This window comes from Solanum tuberosum, unplaced genomic scaffold (genome assembly GCF_000226075.1).
Source record: "Solanum tuberosum cultivar DM 1-3 516 R44 unplaced genomic scaffold, SolTub_3.0 scf00361, whole genome shotgun sequence".
NCBI classification, from domain to species: Eukaryota; Viridiplantae; Streptophyta; class Magnoliopsida; order Solanales; family Solanaceae; genus Solanum; species Solanum tuberosum.
The window spans coordinates 497,900-520,028 of NW_006239286.1; the positions used below are offsets into that span (position 1 = coordinate 497,900).

At 34.8% G+C, this 22,129-nt stretch overlaps 1 protein-coding gene across 1 annotated transcript; it reads right to left on the reverse strand.

Annotated features, from left to right (window-relative positions):
* Positions 1–1,731: 1,731 nt before the first annotated feature.
* Positions 1,732–17,192, reverse strand: LOC102577466 (isoamylase). Its single transcript, NM_001288008.1, is given in 18 exon segments — positions 1,732–2,207; positions 2,426–2,543; positions 2,618–2,700; positions 2,786–2,866; positions 3,395–3,478; positions 4,526–4,684; positions 4,800–4,892; positions 8,142–8,228; positions 8,396–8,522; positions 8,595–8,666; positions 10,049–10,134; positions 11,123–11,230; positions 11,306–11,447; positions 12,914–13,005; positions 14,664–14,816; positions 15,089–15,181; positions 15,336–15,518; positions 16,767–17,192. Coding segments are annotated over 18 exon segments (2,382 nt in total). The 5' UTR covers positions 17,124–17,192; the 3' UTR covers positions 1,732–1,943.
* Positions 17,193–22,129: the final 4,937 nt, after the last annotated feature.

Genomic DNA, 22,129 nt, shown 5'->3' on the forward strand with positions numbered 1-22,129 from the left:
AGACGGCGCAACAACTTGGTTTTAGAGAGAAGGGAGAGAAGCGTCTCTTTGTCCGTCGATTTTTTAAAAATATTTGACCAAAATTTTGACTAAAAAGCGACGGACTAAGAGACGTTGTCCGTCGCTTTTTAAAAAATGTTTGACTAGATATTTTGACCAAAAAGCGACGGACTAAGAGATGTCGTCCGTCGCTTTTTTTTAAAAACTAATTAATAAAATAAAGTAAATTAAAAACGACGGACAGCATGATTATTGTTTAATTTATAAATAATTAGTTTTAATAAAAAGCGACGGACGGCGTCTCTATATATATTAAATAAATAATTATTAATTATATATATATTTAGTGCAAAAATCCGCAAAAAAAACGACGGACGGCATCTCTTAGTCCGTCGCTTTTTTTGGAGCGACGCTGTCCGTCGTTTTTTAGCAGTTTTTTAGTAGTAATTGTCAAGTGTCCCATGATATACTTAGTAGAAGTTTAAGGCCGTCATAAGAGATGATATCTACCTTTTTTTTAAAAGAATGATCTAGTTTGACTTAGTATAAAGTTTAAAAAAATAAAAAGACTTTTCAATTTTGTGATATTGCATTATTCCTATTTTAGTCCTTATATATGCTACGTGAAAAATTGAAATTAAAATGTCATTTAATATTGTGGCCTTAAACAAGTAACATAAAAAGTTGAAATTAAAATGTTACAAAAAAAATCATTCTTTTTTAAACAAACTAAAATAAAAATAAATGTTTTCTTTTTTAAACGGACGGAATATTAGTAATACAGCGTAGGATGTTAGCAACGGAATAATGAGGCATGTAATCCTCCTAACTAATTTGGCAAGTTTATCTTCTGATTAAAAAAAAAAAAATTGTGGTAGACTTCCCAGCAATAGTGGATGCCCAGCCGGTGAAAGAAGAAATCAAAATCTAGGGATGATTTGGAAATCCCTAGGAACATATGGTGATTATCACTCCTGACCCGTCAAGCTTATAAGCAGTGAAGTCGGCTCCTTTTGACTCCACCAAATCCAAAGTATGTATACAACTGTTCACGACAGATAGTCAAAAACTCGTGGACATCCTCCCCAATAGCTCAAAAAACCTCGGAGGAGATAGAAGATGCCCACGAGTTCTTGACTACCTAGCCCGGAGTGGATGTATACTTTGGGTTTGGTGGAGCCGACTTCACTGCGTATTACGGATCAGCCAGACAATGATAGTCTACACTCTATAAACGTGTGCCACCATTGACTAAATTGCTCGCCCTCTGAAGCACAATTTGAACAGGCCTCACCTGAAGTTTCTTTTCCTAGGAAGTTATTTTATGGTGATTGAACAATAGTTTGTAGAAATGATCATATTAGCCTTCCAAGTTGCAAGTTTTTGGTGCTTATTATATTCATTCATGTTTTAGTTTGACTTGAAGAATAAAATAAAGACTATTGAATCGTGGTCGACTTGTGCAAGCGAATATTGACAAGAGCTCAAAAGATTGTACATTGATTTCAACTTTTTTTCTTCTATTTTTTTAATATCAAGATCACGAGAATGATATTGCATTTTTGTATGTTCTGTCTATGATTATATTTCTTTTTATTTTGTATTTTATATGAATTTCTTATTGTCATAAGTTTATAATTTCTTCGGATTCAAAGTAGTAACTAATTACTTTGTTGAAAATCAACTAATTACTAACCAAGCATTCCTCTATGAAATCAACTATACATTTTATTTCGCACAGACAAGTTCACTAGTATTTTATTTTATATAAATGCAATTATAATACAAGGTGGATCTTATAAATCATCAGCTTCTTCCTCACAAATTTTATCCGTTTGCAGTTCTGTTCTGTCCTGCTTCTTACTTTTATTTACAAAGTAACACCTCACTGCATATAACAAAATCTGAAGCTGATTTACCTCCACCTAACTTGGTGAATGAAACTATGCATCATCAGCAGATGATAGTAAAAGAATAATGGATGAATAACTGAGCATCGGATACTGGTTCGCGTCCAGAAAATGAGAATATTGTTTGGCTGCTGTCTCTCTCTCAGGAACGTCGTCTGTCAAGAAGTCAAATGGTGCTGGTTTGCCTGTGTCCACCAACGGCTGCCATCTATAACCAGGCCTTTCTGGAAGTGTAATCGTTACAGGCAAATGGCTGGCGTTAAAGGCAATATATACTTCTCCCTTCACTTTGTCGACCTGCATTTTGATTCAAGCACACAAATCAATCACGAGATACAGTAGTAACAATTACATAAAATGTCAAATATTGAAAATTAGTGATGTTCACTCTCGAGAAGTGAGTCGAAACTTAGGATTATAGGAATATATCTTTGACAGTAAGGTTCCTTACAGAAGCTGGATAAGGAAATGACAGTTACGTGATACTACTATACTAATGAAAAGACTTTAAATACCAGTGTAAATGCAACGAATCGACTTGCTTCAGACCAATCTGGAGTTCTAGGAGTGTGACCATGCCATTGCAGCCTTTCTGCTGTAGGGAAACCATCTAATCCCAGTGATTCACATTCACTGCAAGCATGCAAACAACATTCAGAAGCTGAGAAAGAACCATCGACATTGGAAAAAACAAGATGGATTCTTACTGGCGGAATTTGGTCATGAGGCCGCAAAATCTCAAAAAATCAGATGAAGATTCATCCTTCTTATCCCAACGGAAGTAATTAATCTACAGAGAGGGGCAGCAATCAGTGAACTCAAGAATGAACCTACATCTGGGAAAAGTAGTAGTATAAATAGAAGTAAACAAGTACATAATTATCATGGCAATACGTGTTGTTGTTTCCTCCCTTAGTGTGACCATATTCATCGCCCATATATATCATGGGAACACCCTGAAGAACCACAAATGGAAAATATTAATTATAAGAAGAAAACATATATCGAGTAGGAACAGCCATTTCAAAAGGAAGAAATGCATGAAATTATAGCCAAAAAAGGTAGGTTCACAAATCGTAAAATTTAAGTTAATTGTTGAGTTATATTGTCCCACAGTTGGTATATCCATGTAGAAAGCCCTCCAGATGGGTACATAAAGGTATAGGACTACTACACTTTTTAGTTAGATTCCCAGATCCTTTTTGATGGTATTAGAACCAAACTTTACTAAACCCACCTCACACTCGCAAACCCGGTGTCGAGTTATATAATGTCAAACATCAAGTATAGAATGGCAACAAAAGGGTAATGTATTGTCTTGTTCCACTCCTTATCTTAAGATTTTAGGTTGAATGATCAGATTCCATACAAATTAATGAGAAACGGGCAAAAGACCATCAGATATCCTACTGTTTATCAACACATTGGTGCTTTTATTTGTTACTTTCTATTGAATTGCATCAAAAGGGGAGAACTGAACTTACTTGGGAAACCATAAGGCAGAGGAAGAAGTTCCGCATTTGTCTTTTCCTCAATTTCTTCACAAAGATACTTGCAAATTCTCCTTCCTACAGAGAAGAAGTAACTTGTTATAACTGAAAACAAAAGGACAGAGTATCATGGTAAGGTACTGCACAGTTCTTGATATCCACATTTAAAACCTTTTGGAATCACCCAAAACATTGAATTCACCGTCCACAACATTATCTAAATTTCCTCAGTATCACACTCTCAAGAAGATATTCATGCCGGAACATCTCGTACCAGAATTATATCAAATCACCTGAGCAAGCGTCATAGAATCCTCATGTAGATATGGTATGTGATAAATTAAGTCAATATTAAATATTAGAGCTACACCTAATACAGTAAGAGCAGAAAACTTCAAGCATTTCCCCTTCAATATCACTTCAAGTAAACCTTAGTCTCAGCAGGGAAGTATATCATTACTTATCAAGAAAAAAAAAGTCTCAGCAGGGAAGTTGAGTGGCATCTAAACTATAATAAATCTAATCTGCAGAACTACTTCATTGGTTGAAGTACCTAATAGAAATTTTAACAAGGAAACAGCAAATAAAAATCTATGAAATAATACTCAGTTCCTTTTCATTGAATTAAGTACCCAGATTACTATTTTTGCTGCATTCACAGAAACACCACTCAGTATATAATATATTATGCTAAAAGAATATTAAGTAAAACTACTTTTACAAATTTAAACAAGACGTCAGTGTTACACAAAAGAGAAAGAAACTGGTGCTATTTATTACAACACACAAGATAGTATATGCAGATCTCAGATATTAATGTAAGAAACACAGAGATGACATGAACTGCCACGAGAAAAAATATTGGCAAAAACAATTACAACATCTAAACAATTATTACACAGACTGAGCAGAAGGAAAACACAGATACCTCTAAATGCACTAACACATGGATGAGGATGCTACCATGTTGGACATAATTCAGTCTCAATCTCAGAGCAACAGAAAGGAAAATATAACATTTGAACTATTAGAGCAATCTGCTTGTCACAGTGTGAAATCAAGCATCAAGACAGCTTAAATAAGTGAAAAGATCCAGAAGATATAGATTTGTGCACAGTGATTTACCTCGCCACAATTCCAACTATTATTGTGATTCTCCCCGTCTTTGTTGTCCTCTCCATTTGCCAAATTGTGTTTATTGTTGTATGTCACTAAATCAGCCAAAGTAAAACCATCGTGGGCACACACGAAATTTATACTGTTCCATGGTTTTCTTCCTCCTTTCTAATTGAACACCAATAAACACAAAGGGCTCAATTATTAAGGAACTGAATCATCCCCAACTGAATTTAGATATAGCTCCACAGCTATAAGGTAAAAGAACTCTAAAGTAGTATACCTGGTATAGATTTGGGCTTCCACAAAGGCATTCAGCAAAAGCCCCAGAAAACCCATCAGTGCCTTTGATGAACTGCCGTACCATGTCACGGTACTGAAACAAAAAAAACACAAGAGAGCTGGTTAGCATTTCCTTTTCTTTTTTATATATTTAAAGGAAAAAGTTAATTAGGAAAAGGCCAGGAGAGATGAAACATCAGAAAAGAAAGACCGCAGCCAATTTATACACAGAGAACAATATCCTAAATGACAGCAATCAGAAAACAATGTTGTTAACTGAATAGTAACACCTAGGCCGCTATCGTATTTACGGTTAAATGTATTTCCAGCTGACTAACAAGGATCTACAGAGAAACCCCCACTTATATCAAATCTATACTTGAGCTAGATCATCCCACAAATAAAATAACAAATCCAACTCGGTTAGGATAAATCTCAATGTGCTCCCTGAAATTTTCGGAAGAGGTTTGGCTAGTGAAGTTAGTCATGTTCTGACAGAGAATAAAGGGAAAGCAATATAAATGTAGGAAATTAAGAGCATTTTGGCATTCACTGATTTCAAGGGACACATTTCAATTAATTACATGTCAAATTCCAGACACTTAGTAATTTTCGAATAGAGTATTGAAGTACAGAATAAACACTGCAGTGGAAAGTGCAGTTCAGAGTTGATATGCTTCTCTGAACTTAAAGATGGTGTAGATTAGACATGTAGCTAGAACAGGGGATGCGAACCTGAAGAGCTGCACAGTTGAATGCCGGATATTACATTTAACAAGTCTGCAGCTCCAGAGCTGATAAGCTCAAAATAACACCCAACATGGAATGGTCTTGGTAGTTGAGTATAAACTGTTGCTCTTTTTAGTCAAGTTTTACAAGTTAACTAAGTAGTTGCTTATAGGCCAGCCATCTCACCACCCTAACCACTTCTGCGAGACTGCGACTGTGAGTTCTCCAGCAAAAAGCTGTATGAGACTCTAATAGTCAGAAAAATAAAGAAAAATATGCAAGCTCAATCGTTAAAAAACTTGCATCAAATGATGGTTCCAGTATGTAATTAACGTGTTTCCACTTGCATTGATACCTATGTTCAGAGACCTACGATAAAAATCATACCTGAATCTATTCCTCCTTGGCTAGTATCTAACTTGGCCTTTACGTAGCTTAACTTTTCATTCAACAACTAAAGTATAAGATTTTATCAGCCTTCACCTTGAGGTCTTATGCAATCATACTAGCTCGGAAGAATGGAAAAAATACTCTGTGATTTTGTGTTAGGTATTGCAAGAGGAATATCAATTATTTGACAGATTTGCCTCAGAAACCACTATATGCAGAAATTTCAAGGCATTGATGAATTCTGTAAGGATTTCAACCTGGTCAAGAAAAGGTTAGAACTGTTTTACATATACTACGCCAACTAATTCACAGGAATGTCTAGGCTTCATACTTCCTTGTACAGTTTTAAGATATGTAGATACGACAGGATTCAGTGCCATAGCTACCTTGGCAATATAATACATGCATCTGATCATCATAAGAACTTTCAGAGTTCGATTTCAATCAGTTAGTTTAACTGGGCAAAATATTATTTTCAATAGAGGTGAAATTATGTAACACTTCAAACAAGCATGCCAAAAAGTAGAATACAATTATAACTTTTGACAAGTACGAAATTTTGTGAAGACACTTGATTAACTTTTGACGAAATACAAAACAAGATAAGGGTGGGAATTACAAGGGTTGTTGCTCCTCTTTGCCAAGGGTCTATCGGAAATAACCTCTCTACCTTACAAAGGTAGTAAGGTTTGTGTACACTCCACCCTCCATGGACCCCACTTGTGAGACTGCAGTGGGTATGTTGTTGTTGTACAGATAACGGTATACAGGAGTTACTAAGAAAAAGTGGATGACAATTGTAATAGTTGCAACATATGGAATGATAAGAAGCGCAGAAGGTGGGAATTACAACAGCTGTGATCTCCTAAAGTTACATAGACAAGATGAAGAGAGAAAATCATAACATCTACTGCCTTGCCTAGGGAAATCTGCAAGCAATGTCCATTCAAATATTAAACTTGGGTAATGGGTCATAGACCACCCCCCAAGGTCTGACAATTGTTGCAGCACACTGTTGGAATTATTTCATCTGCTACATCTTATAGACAAAAATAATATTGAGGTCGCAAAGAATTTCACCAGAAAGCAATCACATGACTTCCTACGATTTTGCAGCAAAACTACAACATGAGGTTCTAAATTGTTTCTTTCGTCCTAGCTGTCACCAAGATTTTGCAGCCAAACTCTAACATGAGACGTGGGGTTTGAACTAAATTGGTTCTTTATTCCTAGCCATGCCCAAGCGATTTGCAAAACTGAATACAGAATGTAATAGGTATTGACTCTTAAAATCACATCAATTCTGACATTCAATAACAAAAAGATGACTGTAATTTCTATATAATAAGAGTGGAAATTAGCCTTGGAGAACAGCTCCTTTATGGTGATCTTTGGAATTTTGCAACTTCTTATTTTGCAGTACCACCTTGGTACTTGCTTTAATAAAATTTACTTACCTTAATTTTAAAAAATAATGAAAATTACATGAGTTAATAGAAAAATGTTGCTTACCTTAATTAAAAAACAGGGAAAATAAAATGAGTTAATAGAAAAATGTATCTGATTTAAGTAATACTTAACAACACCCCAAAATACCAGATGTCTTCAACTCACGTGCAAAGAAACAAAGTAATTTCAATTGTTACTCACTCTTTTAGAGTATGTCAAATTATTTCCGAAATAGTTGGGGCTATCCTCTATATCCATTTCACTCTATTCAAGTCCAATCCACTCTAAACCTACCTACAGAGTATAAAATACTTTTCCTCTTCATATCAGCTCTTTCTGTGGATCTTCTGGACTTCAAGAAGATCAGAGTGAAGCTCATAATCACAGAGCAAGAGCAAGAATCTTACTCTCAAGCTATGTTGCTCGGACTCTTGAAAAATGTCGATGGGTGCATGTCAAATCCTCCAAAAATAGTGTGTTTTTTAAGGATCCGACACGGGTGGCAACATTTTTGGAGAGTCAAAGCAACTTAGCTCTCAAGAGTTATTATCCATGCACCTCTCTTTGCATAAAAGACTCCACGAAATTAGATGGTATCATTATGAAGTTCCGGCTTATGAGACAGGAATCCACGAAGAAACAGCTGAACTCTACTTAGTATGCATGAAACCTATTCTAATAATTTAGTTTATCTTTCCAGTTGTCTGTGTTCTCATATCCCTAAATGTGAACAACCTGAAATGAAGATAGTCACCAAAAATGTCTCCAAACTGACCTTTCCGTTCCACTCCGACCAGATACCCCAGTGCGGAAACATGCCAACTTGGTAAAGGCCTCCACAATCCCATGCTTCAGCTATAAGCTGTTATAAAGAGGAAAGATTAGGCATCTTATCACCCAAAGAAAAGGAACGTGGCAAAACTCAGGTGCCACCACAGTTGCAAAAGTAAAAGATACAAGTCCTTCTCCTAAGGGAAAAGGGGAATAAAAGTTACTTCCTCAGAGGAACACAGAAATAAACTTAAAAACCTTTACTCCACGAAGTATTGGATCATTGCTAATCATATCAATCAATGGTGGGCTTGTGAGAGGAGTGCCTGTGGTGATCACGTCACCGTCAATTGAATTTCCATAGACATTTACAGTATTCCACGAGCTGAAAAGCCAAAGAGAAAAAGCTTACTTTTCAACAACATTCAGAAAGAATTATGAGGCTATGCATAAGTACCTGCTACTTCTTGTAAGGATAGAAGCAAGATCAAAGCGGAAGCCATCTACGTGCATTTCGGTAACCCAATATCTGTCAAGAGATCAAAGTAGACCTTTTCTATTATTATCAATATAGGACATTTCATGGTTAGAGCGCCAAATTTGTGACTCATATGCAGGATATAGACTTTATAGGGAACTCCATGCATTAAAACCACAGAAATTTGAGCCTTCAAAATAGCAGAGAAGTTCATCTAGAAAATCCCACTTAGACTACAAAATTAGACTGAAGATTAGATGCAGACACAAGATAAAACAATTGATACACACTGAAGAACTAACTACAATATTCTTTAGTCAACTTGTGAAAAGCTTAAGGAAACCTCAGCTATAAATGCTTTAAAAGTCGACGTTTTCTTTAAACAAAAAGCAGAAAACATAGGCACTGAAACCAACTTAATTATTTTATTTTGTAGCTTCATTTCCTTCGTAGACATGAAATGCTCTATCCTTCAAATTTCAGTTAACTGATACAAATTGCAACAGAATACTGGTTAAATCCAATGAATTGCAAAAGAATATTCTTTAATCGAGATGTGAATTACCATTGTCTGGTCAAGCAAATAAGTCGTAGACATTATAACAGCAATGGGTAAAATGTGTTTGTGTTCCATTTTCATTAAAAAACAATATTTGCTAAAGAAAAAAAAAGTTAAATTAAAATAGTAAAAGATGAGTAGTTTCCTGAGAGGATGTAAAACCTAGTGAGCCAGAGGGTACACGAAGGGAAGGTCAGTATACATGATCTTTAGTAAAATGCTTCATACTACTCCTTGATATGGTATAAACTGAATTGTATAGTCATCTAATCTAGGAACTTAACTTGATAAAGATAGGTTATTTTAATTTTCTTTTTGGATAAACCGTGGTATGTCGGGTCAGCTTGCGCGCACCTTGACTAATTCCACGGGGTATCTGCTACCTGCCCCCAGCACAGGTACCGGGTAACTTTATCACCAAGATTTGGACAGAGGGGAAGAAATCACTTAGTGTTCTTGCATCCGCTGGGATTTGATCTTGAGACCTCATGGTTCTCAATCCAATTTATTGATCACCAGACACACCCTTGGGTGTTAGATCATTCAATTTATCTAGAGTAATTTTTAATACAACCCTTTATGTGCAGGACTGATTAGCTTCCTCAAGACAAGCCTGAAGAAATATATGACTATCGGTGGCAGTTCCAGTTGAGAGGAGGATCTCTGTGTGGTGCCACATCTCATCTAAAAGTTTAAGACCATAGCTATGGGACATTTTTATTTGTTTATTTACTGGTCTTAAGAGAACTGCTGCATGATTATTTTACCATGAGATCTTTCTGAGGTATGGCTAAGCAGGATATGATTGTCACAGACCAACAACAACTAGGAAATACACTGACATTCACCACATGACATTTTGAATCTAACTCACCTCAAGCAATCCACTATAAATTGACGTACAATGGGATTATTACAGTTGAAGGTATTTCCACATCCTGAGTAGTTGTAAAATTCACCCTGTAAAGCCATGAGATATATTTTTAAACTAGGAATCATACCGTTAATCCATGTTTTAAAACAATAATTCTACATTCCTTCATGCAAATAAGACTTTCCTTTTTAACGAATTGAACTACAAGTAAGAACATGTTTACTAATATTTAAAATACATTGCTTTTTCTAAGTACAACTTTGTTCACATACCCTTATCCAAAAAAAGGGGGAAAAAATACAACTTGGTCCACATTCAAGAACCTTTTGTAGATACATATTCTCTACAATGTAAAATAACGACCTCGGAATAAGTATAGCAAGAAAATATACACGAATTCAGTATCTTGTGAGCTATTATTCTTTATAGAAAAGCACCAACCAAAAAGAAGCCAGTATCAGCAAATTTCAAGCACCCATGAGTATTTTGGTATGACTTTTGTGAGAAGCCATAATACATTATGTTTAAATTTATTCATTGGGCAGCAGTTTATGACACTAACCAAATCTCTCCATTTTAGTGCTTCACCAGGGAAACATGATTGAAAGGCATGGCTCATTGCTGATGAGTATGTTTCTGCTCGTTTGCACCACATTTACCGTCACCAAAGTGCTTACAGTCATAAGAAATGAAGCCTTACAACTTAACAATTTCATCTGTTATGATTTTTTTGAGAAGGATATGACCAGTTCATCTGTTATGATTTTGATGAAGTGTGTGATATAGAGTTATAGACAACATAATAAGCTTAAGGTGGAGAATCCCACACCGCAGGGTTTAATTATTATTTTTTTGTTTTTAAGTAAAGCAATTGCAGGGTTTAATTATCTTAGAATAGAAAAAAAGGATATTTTCATGATCCGAAGAATCAATTTGTAATAGTGGAGCAACTTCACAATGATTAAATTCTGAAGAGAAAGCAAATGAATCCATATATGGAACTTCAACTTAGACTCTGAACTTTATTTTAAGAGTCAAAAAACTAAAATGTGCATGGATTAGCGACAAACATACCTTAGGAGCTAGCGTATAAAACACACTGTTGTCAATGCCTCTAAATGATAGTATGGGACCATTTTCATTTCCTTCAGCAGTGTGATTGAAAACAACATCCATGATAACCTGCCAATGAACAATCAGAAGAGAATACACCAAAATTTGGAGAACAAACTCGCAGTTTTCTCCAGTAAGAGTCACCTCGATTCCACGTTTATGTGCTTCCTTGACAAGATACTTAAATTCGTTTATTGCACCGAGGCCGCAATTACTTAGACCAGCAGATGAGTATCTTCCCATTGGAGAAAAGAAATTGACAGTAGAATAGCCCCAAAAGTTAAACCTAGAAAGATAAATATCCCATAAGATTAAAATTGATAACAAAGCCAATATTTTTGAGTTTTGCCTATTTTTCATGCAGTTGTTAATATCTTCAAGCAAATACTGTCAAGGATATATACCACTAACCAAAGAGATATAATTAGCATTGTGTATCTACTATCAAGTCATCTATAAGAAGCTGACACAATGAAAAACGCTTGGATGTCAATTATGCTGTGTTCAGTAGTATTGACTAATTAAGCCTAAAATATCTTTAAATGTAAGTGTGAAATTTATCACCATAGGAGCTTAGCATCACTTTCGCATTTAATCTTATGCAGAAAAATCAGGTTCATATCTCAGATATGGGCTCAATGAAAAAGAGACATCCAAATCAACTGTCTACAATCCCTGCATGCAAGATCAATCTGGCGATCATTGCACATTATTCTTAGAGGATTTTCGAAAGTATGCTCTCTACTCTTCTCATAGAATCTCTCTTCAATTTGTCCCATTTGACTTTTACCTTTCTGAGCCATCTAGCAATATTTGGATGGTAAACATGAAGAGATTCTTAATCAGTCTTTTATGAGCTAGACTTGTCACATTAACAAAATCCAGCTATAAAATTATGTCAATAATTGGGTTTTGGAACAGCATCAATTAGTTTAATTTGAGAACTTTCATACCACTCCCCCCCCCCCCCCCCACACCTCCAAAGAAAAAAGAAATAAAAGAACCCCATCCCATGATCAAAATAGGGAACAACATCAATTAGTTACATTAGGGGTAAGTTCTGTGTACACCCCACCCTCCCCAGACCCCACTTGTGGGAATATACTGGTTAAGTTGTTGTAGTACCCGAAGAAGTAGGAAAAAATAACCACCTCCTATCACTACTGTCTACTGATTCAGCCTCACTTGTGTATTAAATTAGCATTCATTCAACTTATGATTACCTGGACTGGTTTTGCCACAAAGCAATCAAACTAGTGGCGAAACATAGTCCACACAACAGCTGGCTTCTGCATGCATCACTTGAATCATCAAAGTGGGATATAATCTAAGGTCCTCCCCATTCTAATTCAGTTGGAATATTTCTAGGTAGCTGAGCAGGAGGTTATTTTCTGAACCTAAGACTATTCTGACTTCTTTGGACAAGGACAAAGTAACTTTGCTGACAGAAAAGGTTAAACATGCAAAGCTAGACAGGTAAAATGTAACAATCTTCTTCCAAGATTTTGTGAATTTAAAAGATCTCTCAAGCATGACATAAGCTAATCCGAATACCATGTTTAGAACTGAAATGCAAGTAATTTATCTACGTGAGAGTTATGAACCTGAAATTCAAATTCTTAATCATTTCCATTTCATATATCAAATGTGTGATAACCTGTGTGGTCTTACAAATTAAACTTGTATAATGTTCCTAGACCAATAAGTTCAAAGCATGAAAGTCACTCTTTGCGAAGTGAAGATAGGATTTACTTGTAGTCGCCCAATACAGAGTTATAACTATAGTACTCCAGCTCATTGAACTCGTGACAGGGCATTAGCTCTATACAGTTGACACCAAGTTCCTGCAGAACATGGAATTCTCTTAAGATGCACAACAAATAAATTATTCTATATCACATATAGGAAAGCTGCTGAAGTTTCAAAATCTAATGAAGTGAAATTTGACAGTCATGGAATAAACCTTTATGGTCAAATTAATCTGAAATGTAATGAACTTAATGAAAAGCCACCATCAAATTCAATGTGGTAGAAATATAAAAAATATGGCTGTTCCAAGACTCCTAAATTTTCATTTCATATACATTTTCTGTTAGAAACCTTTATACTTTCACTTAAATTTTTACACATAGATAATCTACCAGCAAGCAATAAAAACTTCTGTGCTATCTAGTTATTCTCAACTTAAATTAAGGCAAACTCTAACATAGCCACCAGATAACCAATTATCCAACTTTTCAGAGTCAGATTCTGACATTTCCTATAATGAACTCCGAAATTCAAGAAATGATGTGTCACATGTATTGGAAAGTATTAGAGCTTGCACAGTTTCATGCTTTCCCTACCAGACCTTGGGCTTTGACCCTTTTCACTTTTTACAACACCCCATAGTACTACTTTATTTTGTTGAGTTTATTAATATAGCACCCAAAATGAAGCAGCAATCTGAGATACTCATGGTTTAGTCTACCTTTTTAGGCATAAAGCATAAATGTGCCCTTTGACTTGGCCTCATTTCACATATATGCCCTCCAACTTTGGATGTGCACAAATAAAGTAGTGTAAAGTTGAACAAGTAGACACATGAGTCCTATGTGGCATAATACACATAGAATACCACGTAGGACGTAAATTGTCATGTTGAATGCCACATACGTGTGTGTCTATTTGTTTAACTTTATACAAGTTTAAGGGTCTACTTGTGCACACCCAAAGTTGGAGGGCATAAAAGTAAATGAGGCCAAATTAAAGGGATATTTATGTAAAAAAAAATTTATTGTTTTAGCCTTTTCTTTTTTTGATAATTATTTTTTTATTGTTTTAGCCTTATATTTTTTTGATAAAGCATTTTGGCCTAGTTAATCAATCTAGGAGATCTCCAGCCATAAGCAGATTTGTTTTCTTAAATGCCGTGAATAATTTTGCACTTCTAAAATAGTTGGATATCTTTCATAATTTTCAGACTTTCAGAAGCATTGTTTACATGCTTACATTTATCTGATGCAACCCAACTAGGTAAAGTTTCATGGCCTTAGGGAAAGATGCTCGATTTCAATTCCTTGTCTCTTTTAACAGTTACAGGTGTCACTTCTATCTAGTACCTGCCCCTTTTCATCATCCCCAAATAGGTCATAAATCTTCTAGCCTTAACCCCTAAGTGAAGATTCCTTCCCTAGGGTATGCTTTCCTAATTTTTCCTGTATCTGCTTGCACTTCAGTTGTAAATTTTTTACTGTTATAGGCCTAAATAGATAAATAAAGTGTCTCCTCTCACAACTATAATTCTCGTGTATTCATAATACACAGAGAAAAAAATTGGGCCAAAAACCCTAGCAATACAATATATGAATGTAGACGCATAGACGTCCTCAAATTTTAGTGTGTCCAAAAGTTGTTCTTGATCTAACAATATCAGTTAAGCTAGAACTTACTACTGAAAAAATCAATCATATGCTAAGCTTACAGATTATAACATATAATATTATAACAACCAAGTGTTCACCTTCAAGTGATCAAGTTTCTCCACAACACCAAGGTAAGTACCAGGATATTTTGTTTCACTCGACTCATGATTTGTAAACCCACGAACATGCATTTCATAGATTACAAGATCTCTCTGTGGAAACTTCAGTGGTAGATCTCCTTCCCAATCAAACTGAAAATAACAAAGATCAAACAGTAAAACAGACATGTTGAACAAACAAAACCATATATCCTTATAACTCATCTAAGTTGTTGGCAGTAATGACGCCACACAGTATTTTTCTATCAGGAAGGCAAGCACAAAGATGTTTTTTGATGATTGTGGACATTTCAACATTTTATGGCCAATTCCAGAGTTTGCTGGGGAAAAGTAAAACTAAACATAATAATAGAAAGCACCAGATCATACATTTGACTATGTTCAACACTAAGAGACTTAGTTACCTGATCAGAAGCAGAAGGTACCATGCCAGCCATTGGGGGCCAACAATCATCCTCTGGCCCTAATACACCATATTCTCCTCTGCTTACTATAGCCTGCAAGAAAGTTCAAAAATGACTCGGTGCAGCACAAAAGGACGTAATAGCTAAATACACAAATAGAGGTCATTTGTAATACAAAGCATAGTCTGATTAAGAAAGCATAGACTTTATATTGACAGAAAACATTCTTACTTCATAATTATCTGACCTTGGCATAAGGATCCAACACTATCTGCGAAGAGTCAAAGTAGTGTCCTTCTTCAGGACAGAATTTCCCATCAAATTTGTAGCCATATAGCATATTCTCAAAATCTCCCTTAAGGAACACATGCCATACATCTCCAGTTTTATTAGCTAGAGGATCCAGGAAAATTTGCTCGGTCACTCTCTTCTGCAAGAGTAAACAAGAGGTGAAAAACTGACAAGATAAGCAAACCAGATGTGCAACAGCGTATTGAAGAATATAATTTATACACTTTCTCCTGATATGCTATAACTAATCCCATAAAATGTCTTTGCATAAAAATATTGAAATCTTTTAGAGGAATTTACATAATAAGCCCTTTTATATCTCATACTCTACACAGTATAATAACTCATATAACATAGCCTAAAATGAAATGGAGGAAAGCTTATAGGAAGACCTAAGTCCCTCAAAATTAAGGCAGACTTAACTATTAACTAAGAGCAGAACACAGTGGAAGCCAAGGAACAATATAAGTGAAACAAAGTAGTTAGGATGAAACTAGTGATCCGTGTAGGATAAGTATGAGATATAGAAATCCCCATATTTTTCTTAAAAGGGGGAATAATTTAGTATTGGAATGAAATGAACCTGAATGAAGAGCAATTGATATTGATGATTTGGTTTGAAAAGTTGTTGATCATAAAACACACTTACAGGAAAAAATATTATCCTTTCATTTAAGCTAGAGATCAAGCATTTTCATTAATACAATCTAATACATTATGAAACATAAAAATCAGAAAAAGAAAAAAAAGGGAAGTGAACTTCCTGATGGAATAATACTTCCCTGCAACTTTAATATGCTGTTAATATCAATAGCAGTAATACTATCCTCAACGAGTCACAATGAGAGCAACCCATTATAAACTAGGATTAAAAAAGTGCTACAAGAAAAAGTGAACTTCAGAAGAAACAGTCAACTAAATAGCTTATTTCTTCCAGGAAGCTACAATTATCAAGAGAAAACATAAATACGAATGAAGCACAACTAAGAAGCAATGTTAGTTGCCATGAAAAAAATTCGCTTTTTAGCAATGTTAATTGCCATGAAAAAATTTCACTTTTTTCTCAAGTTTGGCCATAAAATTCCGGTGTTCTGTCAACAATTTGAAAACAACAAATAGGTGTTGTCACACCAAATTACTCACAAAAAGTCAAAAACAGCTCTAGTATGTATTCATGGACATAGACAACTCCGACTTCCAAATATCATTTTTCACTTTGAAAACAAAATCTACTCTCTTTTTTTTTCAAATTTCACAATGAAACATGGCTAAACGTCCCTTTAATTGAAGTGTGTAACCAGCTACTATGATCAAAGGGATGAAACAAGGAAAAAATCTAATATACAATAAAACAAAATTAATACAAAATTTATAATCGTAGAATTACCTCAGGTAAATCGGAAAGAGTGATCAAGCAAAGAGTAGCAGCTGTAGCATTCCTCGAAAAAACAGCGAAATTCACACCACCATCTGTCGCAGTAGCACCAAACGGCAATGGCTTCCCTGATAAAACCTCAAAACGACATCGTTCCGTCGTCGGTTTCTCCACCACCACCGCAGTAGCCGCAGTCTTCACCACACCTCCACGTCCACTATCAACAGCAGCATTAACCACTGAAGACCTCGATTTTCTCCAAATACTCTCAAAATCTACACCGTTACTGCTTCTCCTCGAGAAAAGATGGTTGTGGAAAGAGAGTTTAGGTTTGTAGGTAGAAATGGATGGACAATGAAGTAACTCCATGGGAGAACTTTGAGGAAGAAGAGAGAGTGTGATCTAGAGTATGTGGCACTGAAATTGAGAAGGACTGAGTGTGGGAGTGTAGTGCGTAAATGTCGACTGAAAAAAAGGAAAGTGAAACATATTTTGAGAAACTGACAAAAGAGTAAGGCAAAATGAAAGCAACAGCAACGGCAAACAACCAAGATAAGCTATTTGATGGAAATAGTTAAAAATGTGCTTAGAGGCCAAACACATAGACTCTTAAACTTGTCCTTAAATTTCATTTTAACACTTCAACTCAACTTTATTCCATTCTAACTCTTCAACTTCAATTTTTATGTTCTATTTTGACACTTCTAAGTGATGTGGCAGAGAGTGTACATCACACATTCTCTAAGAGAGTGAAAGACAAAAAAAAAAAAAAAAGTATTTTTTAAAAAAATAATAAAAGATTACCTTCAACTCTATTTCTTTTATGTACAATTTAACACAAAATACTAATTTTATAATTTCTTTATTTCTATATATGTTATTCAATTGCAATTTTTGCATTTTTAAAAAATCGACGATCATCCGTTAATTATTGCAAAAAAAATAAAACTGACGGATTATCATTGTTTTTTTTTTATAAAAAAAGTAACAATTTCTTTTTAAGAGTTTTCCTATATTTTTGCGTGAAAAATAACCGACAAAAGTGCGTCGATTTTCTTTCTTAAAAAATCAATGACAACCCAACGAAGTCTATCGAGTTTCAACATTTTTTTGTAGTGTTATTAATTAGCAATGAACGTGAGTTTTTTTTACTCGTATTTAGTTGAATGAAAAATTAGAAAGCTGATATTTGAGTTAGTCCAAGTAGACTAGATATGAAAAAAATATATGTGATGTTATTTAAATTAACTAATTGTTTAAAAAAAAAAAACCAACACACTTTTGCCGATTATTTTTTCACATAATAATGTACAGAAACTCTAAAAAAAAAAAAATTTAAAAAACGATGTTCATCAATTATTTTTTAACTACAATAAATGGCATGTGAAGTACACACATCCCACTTTGTTGATTCTTTGGAAAGAAGTATCAAAATGAAACATAAAAATTGGAGTTGAAGGGTTAAAATGGAACAAGGTTGAGTTGGAGTGCCAAAATGAAATTTAGGGACAAGTTTAAGGGTCTGCATATGTGTTTGGCCTAAATTATTTGAAACTAAATAAAAATATTTTTATTTAATAATTAGTTTTAAAATTATTTGTATTATTAATAATGTTTATGTTTTAAAATATTTTTATTATCACTGAAATAGTTAACATGCACACATTACGTAAATTAGAAAATAATCAAATTATTATTTACCTCAAATCAAGCTTTAATGTTCTATAACGTGAACTGAATTATTTGATTCCAAAAGCTACCATTTGGGTTGATTAATGATTTAGAATAAGTGATTTCAAACTTTTAATTAGCTCAATCAACAAATGCATTGTCCTTGATTACTTTTATTTATATATTGTTAAGAGATTCCAGAATTTTAGTTCGATAGCAAATGTAGCGTAGCATTAGTTGTGTAGTGTGTGCATGCCATTGGTTCAAATTTTGGGTGGTGAATCAAGTTTTGTAAAGAAATTTATCCAGTTAGGACAGATGGGAAGGTGGAAATAAACTTGAAATGACACCATGTGAGGGGATTGGGTGGGTGAGAGAAGACAATAAACTTGAAATAATACTACTTATGCAACTCATTTTCCTTACTTCTATTGGATAAATTATTTAACTACATAAGTAGAGTGTAATAGTAGATGCACGAATAAATGGATTTGGCAGCCAAAAATTTGAAGTACAAGAAGAAAATTTATGATATATACAATAAAGAACATTCAAACTAATATCAAGTTAGCTATTAATGATTGAGAAACTAAATTGAGTCATGTTTTTACTCTACTCAGGCTGAGGGTCAATTAGACATATATAGTTTCTCTACCTTGAAAACAGACCCTAAATTACATCATGTTTATCTACTAACAACAACCATATTTCCAACCTAATTAATAACACAAGGAAAAAATTGCTTCCAAGACATGTGTGATTACAATGATATTGCCATACAACATAACCCTATCATAATAATAATAAATCTCCTAGCTATCATCTTAGATCCAAATATTCCCGATTAAACAACAAGCACATGTAAAATTAAGGAATTATAAACAAAAAAAGTCCACTGTAGAAATTAGGATGTCAGCGCATGCAATCACCGAATAGAACTCACAGATGTTAAATAGAAGCGTATTTCTTCATATAAACCAACTGCAAAAGAAACCTTGAACAAAAGGTTGATTACAACCGTTGGGAAGAAAGAACCGCAAAATTGGGTTTAAAAATTTTGCCAATACATGTAGCAGAGGAAGACAATCTAGCACAGCAAACCGTTGAGACATATTGCTAAATCACTGCCTATTTCACATATAATTATCTCAGAAGCTGCTACTCAGCCAATTGTTCAGTACGTGTATAGTTGGGACTTGGGAGAAAGCCAGCACAATCTTTTACAACCAAACAAAGAAGGTCGGAAAATACATTTTTGCCCTTAATATGAAGCACACATGTCGACCAGGAGCAGTCTGCTTCTAGACTCTTATACTAAGTAGTAATTTTTATAACTCAAACTCAAAACGTATACTGACATATCCGTCATATATACTCGTTAATGATAAATTGGGTTAACTATGCCAAAGACCATACAAAAACCAAAGATGTGCCAACTTTTACTTATGATCAATTAGAGGATATTAAAGTGAATGGTGGAAAATGAAGTTTGTTGATGTACCAACATGAACTGTATTGTTCATATTATTCTTCCTTCAATGTAATCTAAAATCATCATTAGTGATACACAAACAAACAAACGACAACATACACAGTGTAATCCCACAAGTGGGGTATGAGAAGGGGGTAGTGTGTACGCAAACCTCAGTCCTACCTTGGGAGGTAGAGAGCATGTTTCTGATAGACCCTCGATTCAAGTAAAAGCATTCCAAAGCAGTTTGAAAAACAAAACAAAGGGAGTGAAGAAGCCAAGAAAAAATGCTTAAGAAAGGCATACTTAAAAAAGAAACATTCACTACAACAAATAATACGATAATCGAAGTGCAAGAAACATTAAAAAGTAACAGAAATGGAATAATATATTCATATACCGGACAAGTTCATACAATCATACAAGCAGTGATAAATTTGCAAATGTAGAAAAACGCCGTACAGCTTTAACTAATCTTTTAACCTATTACCTAACCATTAAAATCAAGTATCCATAGATGCAGCTAGCAAATGCACACCTTGAAATTCTTAAACCACTGAAACTGACTCATCTTAACTCTTATTTCATCTCCATTCACATCTCTAATTACTGAAGTCCTAACATATCCCCTACAATTCACTCTTCTTCTCAAATCCACACATCTTCTTAGGTTATCAAGTGTGGAGATGAGGCAACTTTTAAGAGTAAACCGAAGTCATCAGTAACAGCCACGGTTAGGATTCTTTAGGACCAAGAATCTAAACCTTCAAGTTTGTGACAGTCTTACTCGTTTGAGGACTGTAGGTCCAGATATGAAGAGATACAGGCATGTCTGCTCTGAGTTGTCTGTTACCTAACAAGGTCAGAATACAGACACTAAGAAAGGTGATATCCTCTATTTCAGCAAAAACTAACACATCTGCAACTGGCCAGTCTACTTATCATCTACCAAGAGATGCACATGAACTAAACAAATCCTTGAACTACTAGGTATCACTTTCCAGTAATTTATATTCCAAAAAGAACTTTGGTAGGACTTGGAAAACAAACATGTCAGAGCACCAGGACAAAAAAAATTAAGTTATACAGGCTGATGTCAATAATCAAATATGTGAACCGACAGAATGATCCAGAAGCAAATTCCATAATTGAACTAAAGGGTCTTTCTACATCTCAATTACCTCAAGATCAGTGATGTATATAACTACTCTCAATTCATATTTACTTTTTAACATAACATTCATGTCCACTTCATTCATTATGCTAAGGACTATTAAAAGCAAATGAAAAATAGATAAAACCAAGAAAACTGAGGAAAAGCTATTAGCTTTATAACCAATGTACCTCATGAAAACAACTACTGAGAAAATTATACACAACGTAAACCAACGAACCCTTATAATCAGTCTTTCTTATGATAAATATAACTCAGACCACCTTTAATTCATTCAATCACAATTAACCACATTGCATTTGCCAATATCAAAAAACTACTCCTGAAAATTCGATAGATTTTCACCTTAAAACAAGCAAAGATCACCGTCAGAGTCCAACCCGGCACTGTCATGCACCACCAAGCAAGGTACCCGATGAATTATTTGACCCGACCCCACTGACAAATCCTTACAGTAGACCCTTACAAACTTCCTCCTCGCTCTCCAAGGCCCAGCCTTAAACTTCACCCTAACCACCATCCTCACATTGAACCCAATTGCACCTCTTCGAGACCTTTCTTTGTTCATCCTATCAGAATCTAGTGTGTTCATCAAGATTACAGTCAGCTAAATTTGGTTAGTCCATGGTCTTAGGTTCAAACCCTTGATGGTTTGGCTTTGGACTTCCATAATAGAGGTCTCAAGTTCCAAACCCCTTATTGGCTTTCAAGATCGAGCTCGTTCATGGGACTTGCCTAGTACTATTTACCCCTCGACTCGAGTAACACATATTAGAACTAAATTTAAAATATGAGAAGAGATAGATGAACTCACCGAGTCTCGAAAGACGAAGAACAACCAGAATTGCAAAATCTTCTACAAAGAGAACAGACCAATGGCTGCCACAATTTTGTTTGCAGAGTTTTCTGATCCGGTAATATGAGTAAATTTGTTATGCTATGCCTAGACCATGCCAATTCTCTATACAAATGTCTTTTCAATTCGTGAAAATATTTGTGACTTTTTAAAAAAAAATTGGTAAAAGTTGTATTCCTCAGCATTCAGGGCTATGTTGGCCA